This window comes from Candoia aspera, chromosome 2 (genome assembly GCF_035149785.1).
Source record: "Candoia aspera isolate rCanAsp1 chromosome 2, rCanAsp1.hap2, whole genome shotgun sequence".
Lineage (NCBI taxonomy): Eukaryota > Metazoa > Chordata > Lepidosauria > Squamata > Boidae > Candoia > Candoia aspera.
In genome coordinates, this window is record NC_086154.1 from 151,753,582 (window position 1) to 151,774,445 (window position 20,864).

Consider the following 20,864-nt stretch of genomic DNA (forward strand, 5'->3'; position numbering starts at 1 on the left):
AGCAATCCTGAATTTCACATACCCATTCCATTTATAAAAATAAAATACTTCCCCAGACTAAGGGGAAGCACAAAGGAAAAATTACATAAGGAACAATTACATAAACAACTCTCTCCATCCTGCTTTAGCTATAAGAATCAATTCCTCTTTCAGAACAAGAACTATGACCCAAGAAAAAGGCATTCCCTCAATCAAGAAACACACAAATTTTATATCTAACACTGAAATAACTTTACCTGACAAATCTGCTGGGCAAAGAGGAGAATGTGAGCCAAGCTTACATTGTGCTTGGGAAGATAATCCCGCAGGCTTCCCAGAGGCACATATTCCATGATAAGCTGCACAATCTTTTCCCCTGGAATTGAAAAATGTAAGAAATATTGGCTTAAAAGAAGTGTCATTGCTTGCCCTGATTTATTTGGTCTTTAAAACTCCTGCATAAATAAAGCACACATACAGGGCCCACAGTCCACATTTGATCCTCAGGTATCTTTTGTGCAGTTCATCAGGCCCACTTGCCATACCTATTTTTCCCTACTGCTGATTTTGCATACTTTCTCTTGCCACATTAATGGAACCTGTCCTGCTGCCAATGTAGCTGACACACTCCAGGGAACCTATAATAAGTTGGCAGATTCAGCAACTGTCTTTCTGAGTATGGAAACTAAAGTGTTTTCAAGAGCACCCAGAAGGTCAAAGGTTCAATGGTCTACAGCTAGGCTGCTGAGTTTAATTGAATTTATAATCTCAGAGGTAACGTGCTTCTGGAAGGATGGCAGAAACGAAGCCTGCCTGGCCTACAAATAAGTTGAAAGATCTTACTGTAGAAGTCACATAAGAGTGCATAGATGACCTAGCTAACAGCGGAGGAGAAACAGTGGAATAGGTATATAGGCTGATTGAAGGAGAAACTATAACCTGAGTGAGGGTGAGAACAAATGGCTAAATAAATGAGAAGAAAAGGCAGTGTGCATGCAGGGACCATATTGTTTGCTCATATAGGAACGCAACCCTGAAAAAGTTGCCCAAATCTGCAATATGTAATTTAGAATTATAGCGGCCAATTCAAAAATTATGCCTATGAAGAAGCTAGGATATGAACTGGGAGCTCTTGGGACTAATTCTGGAAGTAGCATGCATATGCTAAGCTAGCCACCATCTTGCTCCTGTGGGACCAACTTAGCAGATTCCATACCTTGCTCGCTGCAGCAGCCTTTGTATTTTACAATATTCTCATGGTAGAGTGTCTTCAAGATCTCAATCTCCTTTTTCCAATTAGTCAAGAGCTGCTGGCTGCAACCTGATTTCAATGACTTCACTGCTACCATCTCACCAGTGCCATCATTGGCGGGATCATAACAATACAGGCTCACTTTACCAAAGTGGCCCTAATAGAGTGACAGAGAAAGAAACAAGATAAGGATTTTGAATTTCAGAAGCCAAATGTCCTTAACTATATTTCTTTGGAAACATTCACTGCAACTGCCTGGATGTACAGAACTTTTTTCAGAAGGAGAACTAATCTCAGTAATGTTCTCAGAACAATCCCCTGCTACATACAAGTCAAGGAGTAATGCTAGTCCGGTATTTCACTCAGTGTTGTTGATATGCTGTGAAAATCAAACAATGATTTTCATAATCAAGTCTGAATGATTATCTTTCTCCGTTCTTGAATCTTTCTATGACTAAAGCGAATCTTCTCTATTTGTGATCCTACTTCATAGTTCACGTAGCTGATGCTTAAGCAGAATAGGCTTCTGTCACAGTTCAATCACCAAGGTAAGATCATTATATGAAATTAGCAAAACTATGGAGCAAATGTTGAATTGAAACAAAGGGGAAAGAACATCTGAATGGACATGTTGCACATCTGTTCTAAGCAAGATATTTTATGGCTTGTTAAAAATGAAAATAGTGTTTCAGGTTCAAATTAGGCAGGTTGAATAATGATTTTGGAAACTACAGTTTGGCATGATAACTGAAGTAACAAAATTATGATTTTTGATTCACAAGTAAAAAAAAACCACCGCAATTTATAGTGGGTTTGTGAACTACAGGTCAGCTTCATGTCCAATGAACTGTAATTACAACTGCTTCACTGCTTCCAGAGAGATCTAGCCCTAACACAAGACCACAGTAAAACCTCATTTTAACAGATTAACTGTTGGTGGCAGATGTCTATTATGCTCCAGAACCCAATAAAACAAAGGATACCTCATTGTGGCAACACAAATGACAACAATTACATTATTTGCATCTTTGCATCATGGGTGTGATGACATCATTGCATAAATGGCAAAAATTGATGCAAATGATGTAATTTGCATCATTCACAATTACATCCTTTGGGAAACTATGGCATTACCTGTACACAAATAATGTAAATTGTGACAGAATTTGGCCCATTGATGCAAAGTCCATTGCACTGAGATCTGTACAACTGAGATTTCACTGTACTGAACTAGACAAAAAAAAGTATTAAGCTCCCAAGAAGTTCTAAACCATGTCTTACTAGAGTGCTGGGGAATAAAACCGTGGCTTGTTTCTAAACAAGATTATCATTAATGGTAGCATCAGTGTTGCAAAATGTATCTCTTTTCACTTTTATGATGCAAATACTTAGAAACCAACTCTAACCTGCATGTGATGGGAGAGCAGATTGAATCTGCCAGTCAAACAAAGACAAGTATTCCATGGTGCTATAATGCCTTATCAGTAACTGCACATTCAATTTTAATATGACAGGGGTGCTGTAATAAAAGAACCCTAAATATGTACATTTATAAATGTATAGCCCCATTCTTAACATTGCTCATATGACCACAGTGATACAGTTGTAACTAATGCTGAGCACAGTTCCACTTCCCCACTGAATACATCTTTGTTTTATTGCTTCTTAAAAGATAGGAAACAATATGTCTGGTTCCCAAAATGCAGGTGTGCAAGACATTTGATCTTCAACGTGCAGATAGAAAAAGTTAATTGCAGGAACAGATTTTAAAAATCACAAAGGGATTTGAATCATCTGTTTCAGCTCTTTCAGTCATCTGTTTCTAGATGACTCTAGAATCATCTGTTTTAGCTCTTACTTTCTAAGAACAGAGGAAGAAAATAAGTTGTTATTCCTAACAAAGGCAATTTACCTCACCCAGATCTCGAATCTTTTTCAGGTAGCGCTTCTGAAAGACAGTAGGGTCTGATACAGGGAATGCAGGATTCACAGAGCTAATGTCGAGAGGGTCTGGAAAACAAGAAGGAAGGTGTAGAGGATGTACAATGGCTAGAAGGGAAGAAACTCAACTTACAAAGTACTAAATGCTCTCAGGAAGCCTATGCCATACATATCAGAAGTGACTTTTATTGGAGTTTAGTACTGAAGGATTAAATTTTCATAGCCTCGTAACTTTCTAATCTCTGCTTGAGCCAAACAAATTTCTAGGTTAGCCTAAATGCTGTACAATCTCTCTCTTCTAGTTTCTGTTGTTTTAGGACTAACATCTATTTTTCCCCCCACTGGGAATTTAAGCAGTTATCACCAGGTCACAAACTGAGTCTCTGCTTATCCTCATTGCATCTTAATCGAGCCTGCTTTACAGTTGGCCTCTTGTATCCACTGTGACCCAAAAGGAAGTGAGAGAACACTATTATGTTACACAAGACAGAGATTGCTCCCATTTTGCAGCCCCCCACCATGCTGCCAGAATTCAGTGACACATTTGTTCTTGTTTTAATGAACAAAGAAACAACGTGTTTATACTGAGTTTTTGCTAACCATAATGCATCTATTTTTCCTTTTCAAAAATCACCTCCCCCAAACTGAGTGGGAACCCCCCCGCCCGGAAGTTTGAGCCCACCTCCTCTGGGAATGCACTGGCATGAGCCATACAGATCCCATTACTTTTTAGCACGGTCCTGGGATGCAAAAAGATTGCTGTGGTATGGCTACCAAAATGCTGTTATCCAAGAGCCCTTTGGGATTCTTACTATGTGGCTGCAGTTGAGTGAGGTCTCGTAAGATAGTCCGGAAGGAGGGTCGCTCTCCAGGAGCATAGTTTAGGCACTGGCTGATTAGGGTAGCTAGTTCTTTGAAGGATGGCTCTGGAAGATGATGCTTTTTCTCATAAAAACGCTCTTTCTGTAGGAAAAATAGAAACTTATGGTCGAAGGGTTCCACATTGCCAAGTGAAATCAGGTTATATAATAGAGAATCCAGTGACATTTCTTTTGTAGTAAGGTCTCTAGTCTTCACCGTATGCCAACCAGCTTTAAAATGGGATCTAGATGCCTAATCACTACAGCTATGTCTTAAAAGTGGCCATTAAAATCTGCCAGCTATCCAGTCCACGAATCCTACTTCTCTCACTCCTCTTCCATTATTTCAGTTCCTGAACAAAATCACTGCATTATAAGTACACCTTAGGAAGCTACTCCATTCCTATTGAATTACCTGGAAATGGGGTGCAAATTAAGTGATGTTATTGTTGCTCAGTCACATCTGACTTTTCAAGATCCAACGAACATAATTTCTCCAGGACGGTCTGTCAGTAGCTGATTTTTTTTTTTTTAATTCCCTCTAAGCGCATGATTGTGTCATCAATGGCTGTACCTAGCCACCTTGTCCTCTGCCAGCCTCTCTTGGGATTGCCTTAAGTTTTTCAAGCATCAGGTTCTTCTCCAGTGATTCGTGTCTTTGCATTATGTGCCCAAAATATTTAAGCTTTAACTTCATTATCAGTGCTTCTGTATGCAGCCTAGTACTGAATAATTTCTTTTTGAAATCCAAGATAGTTTCAACAATTTTCTCCAGCACCATTATTCAAAGGCATTAATTTTTCTTTGTTCTGCCTTTCTGATGGTCAAGTTTTCATAGATCCATGTTATAATGGAGAAAACTATGGCCTTGACAATATGTACATGTGACATCAGGGTAACGTATCTGCACTTCAATATTTTGTCTAGCTCTGCCATAGCCTTTCTCCAAAGTAGCAGATGTTTCTTTATTTCATGGCTACAGTCACTATCCTTGGAAATTTTTGAGTCTAAGAAGATGAAGTCTGTTAGTACTTCAACTTCTCTGGCATTAAACTGGGATTTCCTGCTGACATGGTTTTTTATTTCTGTTTTTTTATTACACTGGTTTTTTATTATGCACTTTCATCTTCAACAAGAGATTCCTTAAGTCTTCCATCACTTTCAGCCATCAGAGTGGTATCATCAGCATATCTGAAGCTGCTGAAACTTCCCAGCAATTTTAATTCAAATTTCTATTTCTCTTTATTCTGTATTGCTTCTTCCTAATAGCTACAACATATTTAAAGCAGCAATCCTACATCCTTTATCTGGAAATATGTTCAGTGGAACTCAGTGGAATATTTCTGTGTAGACAGTTCTATTCAAGCACTTTAATTTCACTAATCTTACAACATAGAGAAGATCTTTCTGTATTTGTAGACGAAATTGTGAGAATAAGTCACTATCTAATGTTACTTATTTTTGAATGGTGATGTGCATTTTTTGGGTTTAAAGTGTAATTTTTATATGCTTCTCATATCAAAATGAATTCAAGCCTGCAGATCTTTCCGGCTTTCAACCATAATATATTAGTTCCATAGCTAATATATTGTATGTATTCTTATCAAAGAATATATTATTTAATGCAATAATCTAGACCTTAGTTATGCATTTACAAACAAAATTACCTAGACTAATAGCATAGCAGCCCAATATTCCTACAGAAGACGTTTTCGGTTGTGCCACTCTCCTTGGGCTGGGACTAGGTCCACCCCTTTCTGTAAGAAACCTACCCCAAAGTCTGCAGCAATATAGTGGTACTGCAAAAGAAAAGCAGAGGGAGACGCTACCTCAGAAGGAGTGCGTTCTTTGAGTGGCACATCTGCATCAAAACATATTTCCAGCAGTGTGGTCCCAAAGCTCCATTTGTCAGCCGCTGTGCTAAGGTTGCTTACATCTTTGACACATTCCGGAGCAATCCATGGGATCTGATCAACTCGTTCTTTACAAGCAGAGGAAGAAATCAAGGATTAGGGACTGCTGTACAGAGAGCAGAGGAATAAACAGAGGCAAGATGCAAAATCTGGTACATATATTGATTACAGTCAGATTTATTTACTCAGACAGTGACATGCAGGCAGTTTCATGTAGGCCTCCTTTGCATGTAATATGCAAGGTGAGCATGACTCATGAAGGACCGTCCATAATTCTTCCCCTGTAAAAATGTGGGCATAAAAAGTACTGGAACTTGATTTTCTACACGTATGGTCTCCTTTAAACAAACCAGCAAACAAACATATCCCTCCTTAAATAATCCATGCTACTTTTAAAGATGGAATTACTAGTTGCTGACAAGGGCTGGGGTCTGGTGAATCATTTCACCAGCAGAGAAAATAACTTTGCACTCATAAGAGAGCCCACTTTAGGCGTGAGAGCTGGCTGGGTGACCTTGGGCCAGTCACTCTCTCTCTCAGCCCAACTCACCTCACAGGGTTGTTGTTGTGGGGAAAAGAGGAGGAAGGAGTATTTGGTATGTCCGCTGCCTTGAGTTATTTATAAAAATTATAAAGGCGGGACAAGGAAGGAAGGAAGGAAGGAAGGAAGGAAGGAAGGAAGGAAGGAAGGAAGGAAGGAAGGTAGGAAGGAAGGAAGGAAGGAAGGAAGGAAGGAAGGAAGGGCAAGCAAGCAAGCTTTATAGCAGGTATATCTTAGGGCTTTGATTTTCATCATTGCCCACTTCAAAATGATAGGAAAATCTCTCAACAATTCTCACCAATGCTGGTCAGAGACAGTTTTGATGGCCACAAAAATGGGACTCAGACACTGCTGGTTCCCATCTCTGCTTTATGATATTGGCTGACCTGACTCAGGCAGCAAAGTGAGGAGGCCTTCTCCACAAAGCAGGGCTTTCACCTATATTTCCCAGCCTGGGATGGGAGGAGCACCAGTTCTTCTTGGGGTGGCTAGTTATCATAGAGCTCTCCCAATGATTAAGATCTTCGCCTCTTGGATTTTATATCTATTTTATCTTTATTTATTGGTTGGTATATTGTAATTTATATGCTTTTGATTTTTGATTTTACTGTAAACTGCCCAGAGTTCCCCTTTTGGGAGAGATGGGCGGTAATAGAAATTGAATGAATGAATGAATGAATGAATGAATGAATGAATGAATGAATGAATGAAATGTCTGTTTTAACTGTACATAAGAGGGTCATATGATAAAATGTTTTTCCATAGAAAAACAATTGAATGCTCACAGAAACTAGCATGGTAGGAAGAAGGTCAAATTAGAAAACATTAAAGAAGTATAATCTAACTCATGGTTCACAACCACAGGGATATTTTCCAAGGGCAATATTGTTAACATGAATGAAGGGTTGTGCTAAAAATGTTCCTGAAGGGCTGTGCCCTATGAGAAGCTAGCTAAAGATACTATAAAATCAATACAGACTTTTCTAATGCTCACTTTGGCTTTGCAGAAGATTGGGAATGCACCATACAGTCCCTTTGAAGCCAACTTTGCTCCTGATAGAATAAGGCAGTTACCATCACTACAAATACAAGATCTTCTATTAAAAAATACTTATCCAAGAAAGTCCAAATGCATTCAAGCACTCACACCATACAATAGGATAGGAAAAACATTTATACTGATTCCCCCTACTGATCTGATATGCTTTCACCTTGCTATATAGTATATTCAGCTTGATCACCTCTATGCACCCCCAATGACCACAAATGTGAAAAGGAAACTAGTTTCCAAATATTAATGATTTACCTTCTCGGGAGAGCACAGTGAAGCTGACTCCTGGGTCACTGAGCTTAATGAAGGGGAGCAAGCCATCTTCCAAACCTTTCCTGGCCAACAGGATGTTTTTGGCGCACACATTGCCATGCACTAGGCCTTTATCTTCCTACATAAACAAACACAATGGTAGATTGAGAAATACTACAGCTGATGTGTGTCAGGGGGAAAAAAAATTCTGCTCCTTAGAAAAAAGAAGAGTGAGCTTCCACCTCTAGCTTCCTGTATAAGCAAATTCAGTCTTTCTTGCATTATGCCTCAGTTTCGTCAAAAGACATTTAAGTGTTAAATGGAAAGTTTACTAGTTTAATAAACAAAGAACACATTTAGAATTTCTTAACATAAACTCCCTGTAACATCATTTATTTATCACATTTATAAACTACCCAATGCATTGAGACTATGAGCAGCATACAACTTAGAAGCAACATTCAGTACAATAAAAAGTGAAAGAAGGTAAAAAAACTGGAGGGGAGGAAACACTAATATACTGATAACACCCCCCACCCCAAGGGCACATACCATTTAGCACCCAGGGAAAGAGCCAGGCCTTCAAGGATTGTTCAAAAGATAGGAGGGTTGGAGCAACTTGAACCTCTGGGGAAATACTGTTCCAGAGAGCAAGGGCTACAACAGGGGGCATGGGCCACCTGAGTCCCATCAGAGGACACTGTTTTAAGGGTGGTACCTGAAGTACAGTATGTCCGCACTGTCAGATCTTACTAGGTGGGCAAAAACAACGGGACAAAGGTGGTCCCCAAAATATCTAAGCCCTATTTACTGCCTATTCCTCTTCTTTTCTATATATCAAGGAAAATAATCTGTCCTACAAGCGTCGCTCCCTTTTGGCTCTTCAAGCCGAGAATCACAGGCGCCCACATCTCAATTCTGTCCCTCAAGGCAGAACACCGCATCTCTGGAAACAAGGAGCTGCAGTCTTAAACTGTTTCTCAATGCATAACCACCTCCAGTTCCAACGATGCTTATTTTTCTTCTTATGAGACTTGAAGATTCTAGAGTGACCTTTCTGTATCTCCCATGCTTGTTTCCAGCAGCATAACTTACAAAGCAGATGTAAACTATTTCACTGTTCATTCTTCACCCAAAAGAAATACAGTTCTTTGAACTCAGGGAAGGTTCTAATCAATGTAGCCATGTAACTTCAGATTCAATTCCAAAAACATGCTTTGAAGTGCATGGATGCGTGTTTGTGCATATGTACAGTGTTGTCCACAACCTTTAACGCAGTTGTGTCTTTTTCTGGAATCACAGGGGTATAAAGCACCTTTTCGGAATCAAATCCAAAGTACTGCATAGCCCTTCTGATCAATATCTATACCAAACTACAGTTCCAAAGATTCCTGGGGCGAAGGACTGGCAATTGAAATGATAAATAAGAAAGAGAATCCTACAATGGTAAGAGGTCATTTGGGCCACCGTGCATAACCCCTGCTCAGTGCAGGAATTCAAATTAAATCATCTCCAGTATAAGCTTAGAATGGGGATCAGCCAAAATGGCATCCAAACTTTTCAAGGAGACCCACCCACTGCAAATCCACACCAAGAGACTTACAAGGTAACTCAGGGCACTAGCTAACTGTGTTGCGACAGTGAATTTCCAGCCTACTGTTATCCGCCCTTTGTTATTCCGCAAAAAAACATCCAGGGGTCCGTGCTCAATGAATTCTTCCACCATTATATCTGAAAAACAAACCAGAAAAAGGGGTGAAATATGCAACAAACAAACAAACGAATTAGCATCGTGGCTCCGTAGCAGCAAGTGTAATATTGGCTACAAAACATGGGCAGAAATGGGAATGGGCTGTTTTCACTGTTCTGACATACCTAAGATAGATCTAAGACAGGGGTGTACCCACTCAAAACTCAGGACCACACGTACCTGAAGCCCCTTTTTTGCAGCCTCCAGAACCACTTTTTCTCACCATTTTGAGACATAAAGTAAGTCCAGTCATTGATGAAAACTTAACAAAAGCTTAACAATTGTTTAAAATTAAGAACTTCCTATTGTAAAAAAAAAAGGAGGGAAAAACAGCCCCACTCAGCACAATAATCCAGTTCCCTGTGGCACCTGGATATCTCAGAAATATTAAGTGCACTCCTTGGTCATCCTAAAGTAGCCCACCCTAATCTAAAGTACTCCCAAGAGAAAGATGATCTGTTGGTTAGGAACTGAAGATAAAGGACAACCATGTCAAGATTTAATTGGGTAAGTGGTGTCAGTTTAACACCCTTATTTAATGAATTATTTGTCTTTTTTTTTTCATCACTGCCCATCTCCCCCTCAAGGAGGGACTCTGCTAGATACAAAAAAAAGATAAAACAGTATTAAGCAAATAAGAATCAAAAGGGATGCAAGGATATAATCTTGAAGTTTGTGGGGTAGCTGAGGAAGCAAGAGAAAGGTATTTGAAATAAGCAGACAAGACAGGGATGAACCTTTCAAAGGTACAATTAATACTCACTCTCCGAACCCCATACACAAACTCCATGGACAAAGGCCAAGTGGATGTGGGACACCTGGCTCATCAGGCTGGCTGTTTCAAAGAATGCCTGCAGAGAAGAAAGGAGAGGCATCACATCCAAGCCACCAGCCAAGGAACATAGCAGGGACAGCCTAATCCAGCCACAGGCTCCTAAACTACTAATTAGTCTGAAGAACAGGACACCTACTGCCATAAAACAATAGTTAATTTCTTATTTACTATTTTGTTTTTCTCCACAAAAGAACAGTGGGTTCATTTTGTTGGAGGTATCAGCAAATCAGCATGCCTCATTAGCATGTGGATGAGTTCCTTTTAGGATGCAAATTCTCCATGTGCTTCTTGAGGAAGCTGTTGCCCCTCCCACATTCCTCACTTCCTCTTCCTCCTTCTTCTACCTTCTTGGAAGAAGCATGCTTTGCAGCTCCTTCCATCTTGGGCCAGGCTTGGGCCTAGAGTCAGGATTTTGCCCCTTTCTCCACGCAGCCTTCAGCAGCAATGAGGGCTGAGGGTAAATTAAGTTTAGGGAACAGAAAGAAGAACCAGAATAATCAACTTTTCTTCTGAGATGGACATAACTAGACCAAATAAATCAGTAAGACTTTTTACTTACTTTTGAACCTACTTTGTCTAAGTGTGTAATTCTTTATCCTTGGGTGGGCTAAGTGTGTAAGATCAATAACCTATATTTCTCTAACGTGCTCATTAATGCTATTTTAGATAATATTCTTTTTTTGTACACATCTTTTGCTGTGTTAAGCTCTGCTCTGTTCAGTGGTCCTAGCTGTCCACTAATGGCTTCACATTTTAGGAGCTAGGCTAAATAAGCTTTATTAACTTTTTAAGAAATAAAAAACGCTTTCTCGACATGAGTTCTTGTTCAGATGTATTTTCATTTCTCCTGCTTATTTTTAAAATGATATATATCATTCACAGACAGTGTTACTGTTCAAATATGGGGGAATAAGATAGGCTAGAAATGCCGGTAATAAACAATTTTGCACTGAAATAATCAAAAGTTACTGTTGGTTTAGTTAAAAATGAGATATACTGTATCTTAAGAACATAGAACTTGTTTTCCACCATTGGGCTTAATTAAGCTGCAAACTGAAAAAGTCATGAGTGATATCAGCACCATCACAAAGAAGGATGCTGCTCAGCAGTTGTCTCATGACAACAAGCTGGATCAAAACCAAAGGCCTGTATCAGGCAGGGTCTTGTTTCCACAGCACCCAGCCATCTGCCTATGGTAAACCTACAATAGGACATACAACCCTTTCCCATTATTGCTTATTGGCAATCAGAAATATGGTGTTCTTTTAAACCTGGAAGGGATACATGGTCATCACTGCCAATGGTCTCTGGAGCAAGCTTATCATTACTCTTCAGTAGATAGCAGATAAATAGATAGAATACTACACGCCCACGAGATTTACTAGTGTTCCCTTCCAAACATATGTTTCTGTATGTCTACTCACCAGGGCAATGTCCCTATGGCTTGGGTCCAACATTTTGAGCACCACATGCATCTCACGGCTATTGTTATTCTGCTCAGTAGAAAAATACTCTGTCTCATCATCACTGTTGACCCCACCGCAAACATGAAGTACACCATCATAAATGTTGGTGCGTGTTCCTTGTCCCAAGTGTGCTCTCTGATGGAGAACAATACACCAGTCTTAGTTAAACCACTTTCCTTTACAACACAGAAACTACTTAATCCTTTAATTCCACACAAAGCCACAAACTGGATTCATAATTATTTGAAAATCAATAAATGCAAAATCCTACCTGTTTCTGCCAAAGGTGAAAAAAGAAGACAGTAATCCCCATTGTCAGACATTTATCTTGATTTACTCAACTAAGCTCTACTTTCAGTCCCCAGGAAAACCAAACTGGATCTATTAGTAGCTTTTAAGCCATGAGTAGCTTCTAAGCCATTAGTTGGTATTCCTTCTGAAACTGGCAGAGAAAGCTAGATCCTTTCTGGCTGATACCCTTACAAACCTAAACTTTCAGCTTCCAGTGTGTACAAGCCAACTTTGCTGACCTGGGTAATCTCATTCTTCCGAATCTGATGAAAACTCAACTGAGTCAAATTCAGAATCTGTCTCGTGCTGTCCTTCACTTTTCGTGCGATGAGCAGATCGGAGACCTCTGCAGAACACAAATAGTCCAAAAGTTCTGATCAAAGAAATTGCACTAAAACAGTAGCACAAAACCCAAACATTTATAAGGAAACTTTAGCAATATTATCCATTCCCAGAAAATAACTAGCATGCATAAAAAATTGTTTAATGCAACCAGGGAAAGTAGGTTTCCCTAGAAACTGCACTTAATAAGGTTAAAAATGTATTATGCAGATGTTTTAAAAGTTGTTCCAGAAATGAATTCAACCAACAATTCTTCCTGAAACTCACTATTTCTGTCAATACCTTAATGCTCACTAGATACTAGTTCTGGGAATAAGCAACCTTGCCCTCCCTCATAGAGTATGTGCTTGCCAACCCAGACCTCTTTGAAGTTTCTTCTCCAACCGCCACTGCAAATGTAGCTATGGGAGGGGGGGAGTCTACAAGGGAGTTGACTTGCTCAGACTTGGGACCATGCCTGTGGAATGCCCTTCCCAGGAGGTACATCTCATATTCATGCTAGTGCCTTCTCAGAGCCCAGCTAAGCATACCTCTTCTCCCAGATAATATAGTTTTTTATCATTTAGATCTAAGTTTAAATGCCTGCATTACATAGCAATAGTAGCTATTAAAATGTTATATATTTATATTTTCATTTTTTTCTTCTTGTGTTCTTTACTACTATAATTATTCGTTCTATCTCTCTATCTCTCTATCTCTCTATCTATCTATCTATCACATTTTTATAGCCGCTATCTCACATAGTGACTCTGGAAAGTGTACATAATAAAACAACCAAAATACATAAAAACTATTAAAACAGCCAATTTAAATTTAAAAAATAAAAACAAAATAAAAAATAGAATGGAGGCAAAACATACAAAGAATGCATTCAATTAACTGTCATGTAGCCATCTACTGAGAGGCAGTTTGGTCTAGTGTTAAGGCAATGGGCTAGAAACCAGGAGACTGGGAGTTCTAGTCCCGCCTTAGGCATGAAAGCTGGCTTGGTGACTTTGGGCCAGTCACTCTCTCTCAGCCCTAGGAAGGAGGCAATGGCAAACCACTTCCGAAAAACTTGCCAAGAAAACTGCAGGGACTAGTCCAGGCAGTCGCAAAGGATCATACATGATTGAATGGGGGGGGGGGGAAAGCCATTTAGCAGACTCCACTCTATCATAGGATCCCCAGGCTAGTTGACAGAACCAGGTTTTAAGGGCCTTCCATCCATCCATCCATCCATCCATCTTTATGCAAATCCTACCCAGCCAGCTTTTGTATTAATTCATCATTAAAACACCCACACACACAAACACACACAAACACACAAATACAATCTGTGATCTTTTCTTAGAACAATTGACCGCAATAGTTGTGTTGGATGGGGAAGGAACAGGCTTCTGAGATGGCATTTGCCAACTTTTCTCCCTCTGTCTCATTCCAGGAATGCCTTCCCTAGGATAGTTAATAAAAATGGCCCTGAAAAGGGAGAATCACAATATAATTGGAACAAGTTTATCACATGCTCTTTGCCCAACCACCTGCCTCCTCTCCTCTCCTCTCCTCTCCTCTCCTAAGATCCTTCCCAATGGGCTAGTTACTATTTTAAAGAGCTCTATAAGTCCCCTAGAGAACCACTCTGGGCAGATTAATAAACAAACAGCAAAACATCTGAAATAAACCACAGCAGAAGCTTATATTAAAAAATACAACCATGTAACTCTCCAATGAAATAAGAATAAAAGGGCAGAGAAAACTGTATTACAAAAAAACAGTTAAAAACTGTCCTTGCAGGATATTGTGCTATGACAGACAACCTGAGACCTTAAGATGGTGTCTGAAAGGGTTGTGCAAAACATCTCATCCTGAAACAATGTCACAAATTTCCCCATGTTTAGCTTGAAACAGAGTGTCTGAAGCTCAGAATACCATTTTTTAATCTATGGGTCAAAACATTCCCCTTCATACTCAAAGGAGGATATTTTGTGGATTTTCACTCCCAAAAATGTTTTGAAATTAAAGATTTTGCACGCATCTAGAGGCCTTCTATGCCACTTGCCTGTGGAACACAGATGCTTTCTTATTATGAAACTTTGAATCAAGAAAGAATAGAGGCAATTCTTCCTACCTACTCACACAAAGATGATAAATAATAGCTTCTGTCTGAATACAGGAACAGTCGTTTCTGTAAACTATAGCTATGAAACCATGATGCAAACATAATTTCCTCCTGAATTTGATATTTTAGCTAGAGTTTATAGAAATTGTTTTTTAAGAAATGAGAAACTGTATTTAAAAATTATCTAAAACCAGAAGCTTTACTTTCCTCCTTTCATGCACAAAGGAGAGCAGCAGCACCCTACACTGAGATTACATTTGCTTGGTTTATTTAATAAAGAAAGATGTGACTTCTGACTTTTAACAGCAAGGATATACAAAAATTTTCCATAATCAATCTCTTACTCTATATTAAACCAAAAATCACATTATTTCTATAAATCATTCCCCTTTAGCACATTATAAAAATCACTAAGTACAGTTACTCCCTCCCCTTATATTAAAATAAAGAGAAAAAATTCATATAAACCTCCTAAACAACTCCCCCCCACAAAATAACACTTATTTAATTATTCCCTTCCTACTACTATTCTATACATTTCTGTCTACTCTAATAAAAGTCAAACTAAAAAGCACATAAATTATCTGCCATTATATTAAATAATACAACAGTTTTAATAATATTAATCTTAATAAATCCAAAAAAGAAAAGTAGTTTGAAACAATGACCTTAAATCAAATTCTTAGAACCACTACATACAGATGACACATTTTATAACTCATATTTTCCACAATGTCCTGAATGTCTTGTATAAAAACTTGATAGGAGTAAAAAAAAATCTGTTTAAAATCCTCCATGTCTCACGCAGTAGATTATGGCACCCCATAGGAGCTTAACCAGCGAAAGTCGAAGATATGAAGGAGTTCCGAAGTATGTTTACACAAAATGAAAGTGAGATAAACAGTTCCCAAAGGAAAGTAGAAACAGAAAGCTGAAGGTTTAAATCAGTCGATTCAGTGTGTAGGAGAATGCTAATATCTTCAAATTTAATACCAAAATAATAACAGGAAGACAATTGTTTACTCTCAATCCTCCTTTATATTTGGAAGGGAAACGAATTCTAAAACTTAAAAAAGATTTTTTTAAAAAAGTAATCCCAAAAATAACAATAAGCACCAAGAGAGCCCGCTTCTCCTTGCTGCAGAAAGCCTCTCTTAGGGTACGCATTCTTTAAAAAATATACAAATTTGGTGATTTAGAAATGGGGTGGCCAGTCTTAGTGTCCCTTTAAGGCTACAGAGCGGCTTGGAAAATGGTGACGGCCCAGCCTCCCAGCTAGCTCTTACCAGTCGAACGCGAAACGCTGTTTGCGATCTTCTGGCTGCAAGCAGCCGTCCAGAGGACAGATGGGGTGATTCCTGGTGTTTTCCTTCATCTGGAGAACACTCCTGGGCTTCAGGAAAACCTGCCTGAGCCCGAAAAAAATTGCCGCATTGTCAGTTCCGTCCACGGAGCCCACGGGCACAGCTGCTCAGTCCTCCATGTCCCCACTGGAAGTCCCCAAAATACTCTGTCAATTACTTAATATGAGGTTAATGAGCCTGGTACTGTCCTGTCACTGAAACTATATAGCCCTTTCATTTAACGTGTCATAGCACAGTTGTGTCTTAGCCTCTTGTGATAAAAACAATTCCATTCACTGAAGTGCATAGTGAGGATTTTGGCCTACAAATGTACCTAACTGTGTAAGGTCCTGAGCACAAAACAGGGCCATCCACTGAACAACTTCTAAGACAAGATACATGGGAGAGGGATGTGCGTGTACATCTAGAAATGAGAAGAGCCGTCGATATGTTCCTATTTACTCAATAACCTTTCCTGCAATACCATGGAATCCCTAATGAGGGGGGTTTTGCCTTCTTAAGTTATTTGTTTAGATTCACCGCACTTGAATTATATTATTACATCCTGACCAAATTTTGCAGTCCAACGCTAAGCAATTATAGGGCTTGTGGTAGAAAAAATGCACCAGGCTTGGTAGCAGGCTGATGCCTCCTCTTCCTATAGTACATCCCTATGACCTGCTCCATCTTCTTCAATGGACAAATTTCACTGTTAGCCGACACAGTGGGAGAAGGCAATTTTTTAAAGGTGATATGGTGTGTACCTCCTGGTTTTGGGAGACAGCATCTCTTCAAACTGAAGATGTCATTTCCAGATTTTAGAGTACAGCCTTTGAGAGCATTTATCAGTTCTTGGACACTAGGAAACTCTTGCTCCCAGCCTTCAAGTACAAAGGAATTTCCTTTCTTCTGGATCCGGAACTGTCTATAGCTTGCAGCACCTTGAGTACTGACACTCTGTTGAAAACAAACAGCAAGGGAAAAAGTAAAAGATGGATACCTATTTATATGGTCAGTTAGTAGCATGCTCTTGAAGCAGCATACCATGGTTCTAAAAAGAAATAATTTCCATGCATAGTTGGGGGCTTTAACTTAGTGGATAGTATCAATTTTTAGAGTGGTATATACAGTCCACCTTCCTTTTCTGAAGCTCTCAGGTCAGAAAGTTACAGGTGCTACATTACATTATGTCCTCATGTACAAAGTTTTACATGTCTTCCACTCTCAGGGGAGAAGGGGAGGGTTTCTCTATTTTTACACAGTGTAGATCCTGTGTTGTTTTTTTATTTATATTGACCACAAAAAGGCAGTACAGGACCACTTTCATCCTATTTGGGGTTCATCAGAGGTACTATCAGGCATATTTTCTGTGGGGTTCAAACCTGCTACCAGAAATTGAATTCAATTCCTGATAGAGAGTCTGAACTCCAAAGAACCCCATAGAAAGATCTGTGGCTACGTATGCCTGATGAGTCCCAAACAAGACAAAGCTTCTTCTTTGGTCAATGTTAGTGGTAGAACACATGCTACAGAAGCAGAGGTTTTCATGTGGTGCTAGATAAACATCTTTCTGAAAGCCTGGAGAGCTACTGTGAATCCATGCCAACAGTTCTGGGCTTGATAAAAACTAATTGACTTGGTATAAGGCAGTTTCCTATGGTTACATTAACTGAGGATTTTTGCACTCCTCTTTTAGAAACACATTGCCTTTGTATCTAGGGAGCTGTCTAAAATATGTATTATTTACTCATCTAAAAAAAAATCCACAGAGCATTAAGATCAAAACAACACTTTTAGAAAGCCTATAGTAGCTTTTCCCCAGCTGGTCACCCCATAGATGCACAGACATTGATTTTGAGAATTCTCAGCAATATTTGTTGGCTGGGAATTCTGAAACTAAAGTACACATCTGGAGGATACCAGCTTAGGAAGACTGTTCTATAGAATCAAAATTCACTGCCATTCTCCCATCTCTTACCTGGCCATTCTTCAGTACTGATAGGATCAATCTACTGAAATCAAGAACACTCCAGCGGAGGACATACAGCCCGTCTTCCTGCTCTTCCCGCTTCAGCTTAGCCAAAATGAACTCTTCCCTAGGAAGAAAAAACTTTTAGACATGCTGTGGAAGCTCCCTCATACCAAACCAGATCTTGGGGGGGGGAAAAACAATGACAGGAGGCTTTGCTGCTTACTGCATGGGTCCATGAATACCATTCTGGATGCTCATAACCAGTCGTGGTGGGGCAACTTCATGACACAGATAATGGCTAGAATCAGCTGTTAATCTGAAATAACCATCTACTAGTGAAATTAAGGAGAGAGCAGCCTCATGGGATGAAAGAGTCAGATCCTGTATTTTAAAAAAAAGGGGGAGAGGGGAAGCACAGTTATTAGTTCTGAGCTACAGGGCCAAAATAAATGCCCATGAGAAGCTGTACAAATGTGTTACTGTTTGTCACCAATATTTTGCTTAGACCCCCCACCCTCCAATCCAGTTAATATCACATTCACTGCCTTATACAGAGCCATCAAATTTAACACAGGTAAGAACAGTGACAAGCCTCAGAATCTGGTAGCTGAGGTATCACTGATTCTTTTTTCTATTTTAGCAGATGATGCTAAACAGTAAAAATCATTTGAACACATTTAACTCTCATTACTCATGTTTTGTTCTTTACTTACTTCCAACTTTCACCAAAAACACATGTCATAACTCAGGACAAAAACTGTAAGATGATAGTAGTAGGATACACCCATACCTACCAGACACTTATTGTCTTGGCGATGGATACTGACATTGCAGTCTTTGACAACAATATGTGTGATCTCTTGGAAGTCACAAAAGTGTGCCCATTTGGCTTCATGTTGCTCCACTGGTTGGTAGGACTGCTTGGACTTGTGGTCTTTAGTCTTGACTTTCCTCCCCACATAAACTTTATGGGTCTGACTTTGTGATTTCTGCAAGACAGAATGTTAAGGTGAGTTCTGGAATCTTTGGCATGGATTCCAATATAATTGTGTAATATTACACAGTAACACCCTCAATTAACATATGCCATCTTCCAAAGACAATGAATAGCAGGATCAAAATATGTTAATATATTGTTTTCTACTACAGATTAAGGTTACTATGGTAACTATGGTAAATCATTTTGAAGAGGTTGAATTTAATTGTCCCCGTTTCACGTGTTAATGGTTGCATTGCCTAAGGGAGGAACTTGCCTGAACTTGTTATAGTTTCAGTTTCCCTTCTGTGTAGGCTTGCAGAGAGTATGCAGCTGAGAGAAATCTCTCCTCTCAGCAAACAGCCTTTAAATATGTTTGTTTTCTATAAATAAAATTATTTTTATAGAAATGCCTGGTGTGTGACTTTTCTGATCTCTCCTGGGCCAAATGCTTTCTAGCACTCTGCCAACAGGTTATGGGCCCAGTAAACAGCCCAGTAAACCCAGTAAGCCCAGTAAAATCCCAGAGAGAATAGAGAGATCAGCTCCACACCTCATGCACAATTTAAAGGCAGGTAGCAAAGACCTGTGAAGATTTTCTTTGGAGCCGCCTGGAGATTTTCCAGCAACTACCGGTCTACAGGACAAAGAAGCCAGCTGGGGTGACTTGCAAAAGAAGGAAGAAGCCATGGCTACCTCCCAGCCCTCAGCGATGCCTCTGGAGCACCTATCAGAGACCAACTATTTGAATTGGGCCCTGAAGATGGGCCCAATTGGGCCCTCTATCTTCGCAGAGAGAATCTTTGGCTGCCAGTTGGTGAGCAAACCCCCCAAAATCCCAGTGCTGAATGGCTTAGGCAGGATGAGCGGGCTAGAGCCACCATTATCCTGGGAGTTGAGGACAATCAGCTAGTCCACGTGCGAGGTATGCAGTCTGCAAAGCAACTTTGGGACGCTTTGAGAGACTTGTATGTAAAGGCAACAGCAGGGAGTAAAGTTACCCTGACAAATGCCTGATGTGTGACTTTTCTGATCTCTCCTGGGCCAAATGCTTTCTAGCACTCTGCCAACAAAATACCCACTCCATTGCATATACACCCCACAAATACATTACAGAATTTGAGTAATTTCACTTTATTCTTCACTTGCAGAAACTTAGGATTTCATAAGCCACACTACAAATTGGGCCCTCAAGGTGAGCTGGATCTGCATTTTCTAGAAGTTGGAAGTAATCTGTCAGCTGGGCTATTGTTGAATTTCTACTATTAAGAAGCAAAAATGCAGGTGATTGTGCTAGCCTATTATGGAGGACAATAATTCAAAACAGCAACAGTAGCATAAAACCTTTATAAAAGCAAATTAGGAAACTTTATAAGCATGTTTTTGAGTTCACCAAGTCTTTAGCCTGAATATTAGCCAGAAGACATGCAAAAGGAAGGAGAGAAAAGGATGCTTATGGGTCCCATGAAAAATGCCAGTCTTCAATAGCCTATTAGTGGTATCAAATATGTGATCTGTTATGCATAGCCTGTTTTGTTTCTCATACCTTCTATTTTAAAAAAATCTAGGTTAAACATGCTGTTTATAAACATCTAGGTTAAACATGCTGATGGTTATAAAAAAGCCATAAACATGATCAGAATGCCTACAACAAGCAATTTACATACCCGTATTTATATATTAAACTGTACATTCATTTATAATATTGACTGGCTGGTTTTCATATTAAAAAGGATTATACAGTATTGATTTTTTCTAATAATTTGCCTTTCCTCCAAAGACTTTAAGACAATGTATATGACTCTCTACAATCCATGTTATTCTCACCATAATTATGTGAGATACCTTAAATGAAAATACTGTGACTTCAGGCTAGCCTCTTAGTGAAGTTCACTGCTGAGTGAACTCAGGACTTCCCAATACTAATCTGATGTTCTTTAAGTAAAGTACCACATGAGCTCTTCTTGGAGATTACATAATATAGGTAGTCCTCATTTCTGTT

General features: G+C 39.4%; 1 protein-coding gene across 1 annotated transcript in view; it reads right to left on the reverse strand.

Annotated features, from left to right (window-relative positions):
- The window catches only part of TYK2 (tyrosine kinase 2), a 52,233-nt gene that overhangs the window by 6,359 nt on the left and 25,010 nt on the right, over nt 1-20,864 (reverse strand). The window contains exons 7-20 of the mRNA XM_063294323.1: nt 18,681-18,875; nt 18,110-18,267; nt 17,893-18,010; nt 16,679-16,871; nt 12,371-12,477; nt 11,799-11,975; nt 10,303-10,390; nt 9,393-9,520; nt 7,793-7,928; nt 5,862-6,013; nt 3,985-4,135; nt 3,144-3,241; nt 1,196-1,388; nt 237-355 (exon numbers count right to left, since the gene is read on the reverse strand). Of these exons, the coding sequence (XP_063150393.1) occupies nt 237-355; nt 1,196-1,388; nt 3,144-3,241; nt 3,985-4,135; nt 5,862-6,013; nt 7,793-7,928; nt 9,393-9,520; nt 10,303-10,390; nt 11,799-11,975; nt 12,371-12,477; nt 16,679-16,871; nt 17,893-18,010; nt 18,110-18,267; nt 18,681-18,875 (2,013 nt within the window). The remainder of the gene's footprint in view (nt 1-236; nt 356-1,195; nt 1,389-3,143; nt 3,242-3,984; nt 4,136-5,861; nt 6,014-7,792; nt 7,929-9,392; nt 9,521-10,302; nt 10,391-11,798; nt 11,976-12,370; nt 12,478-16,678; nt 16,872-17,892; nt 18,011-18,109; nt 18,268-18,680; nt 18,876-20,864) is intronic.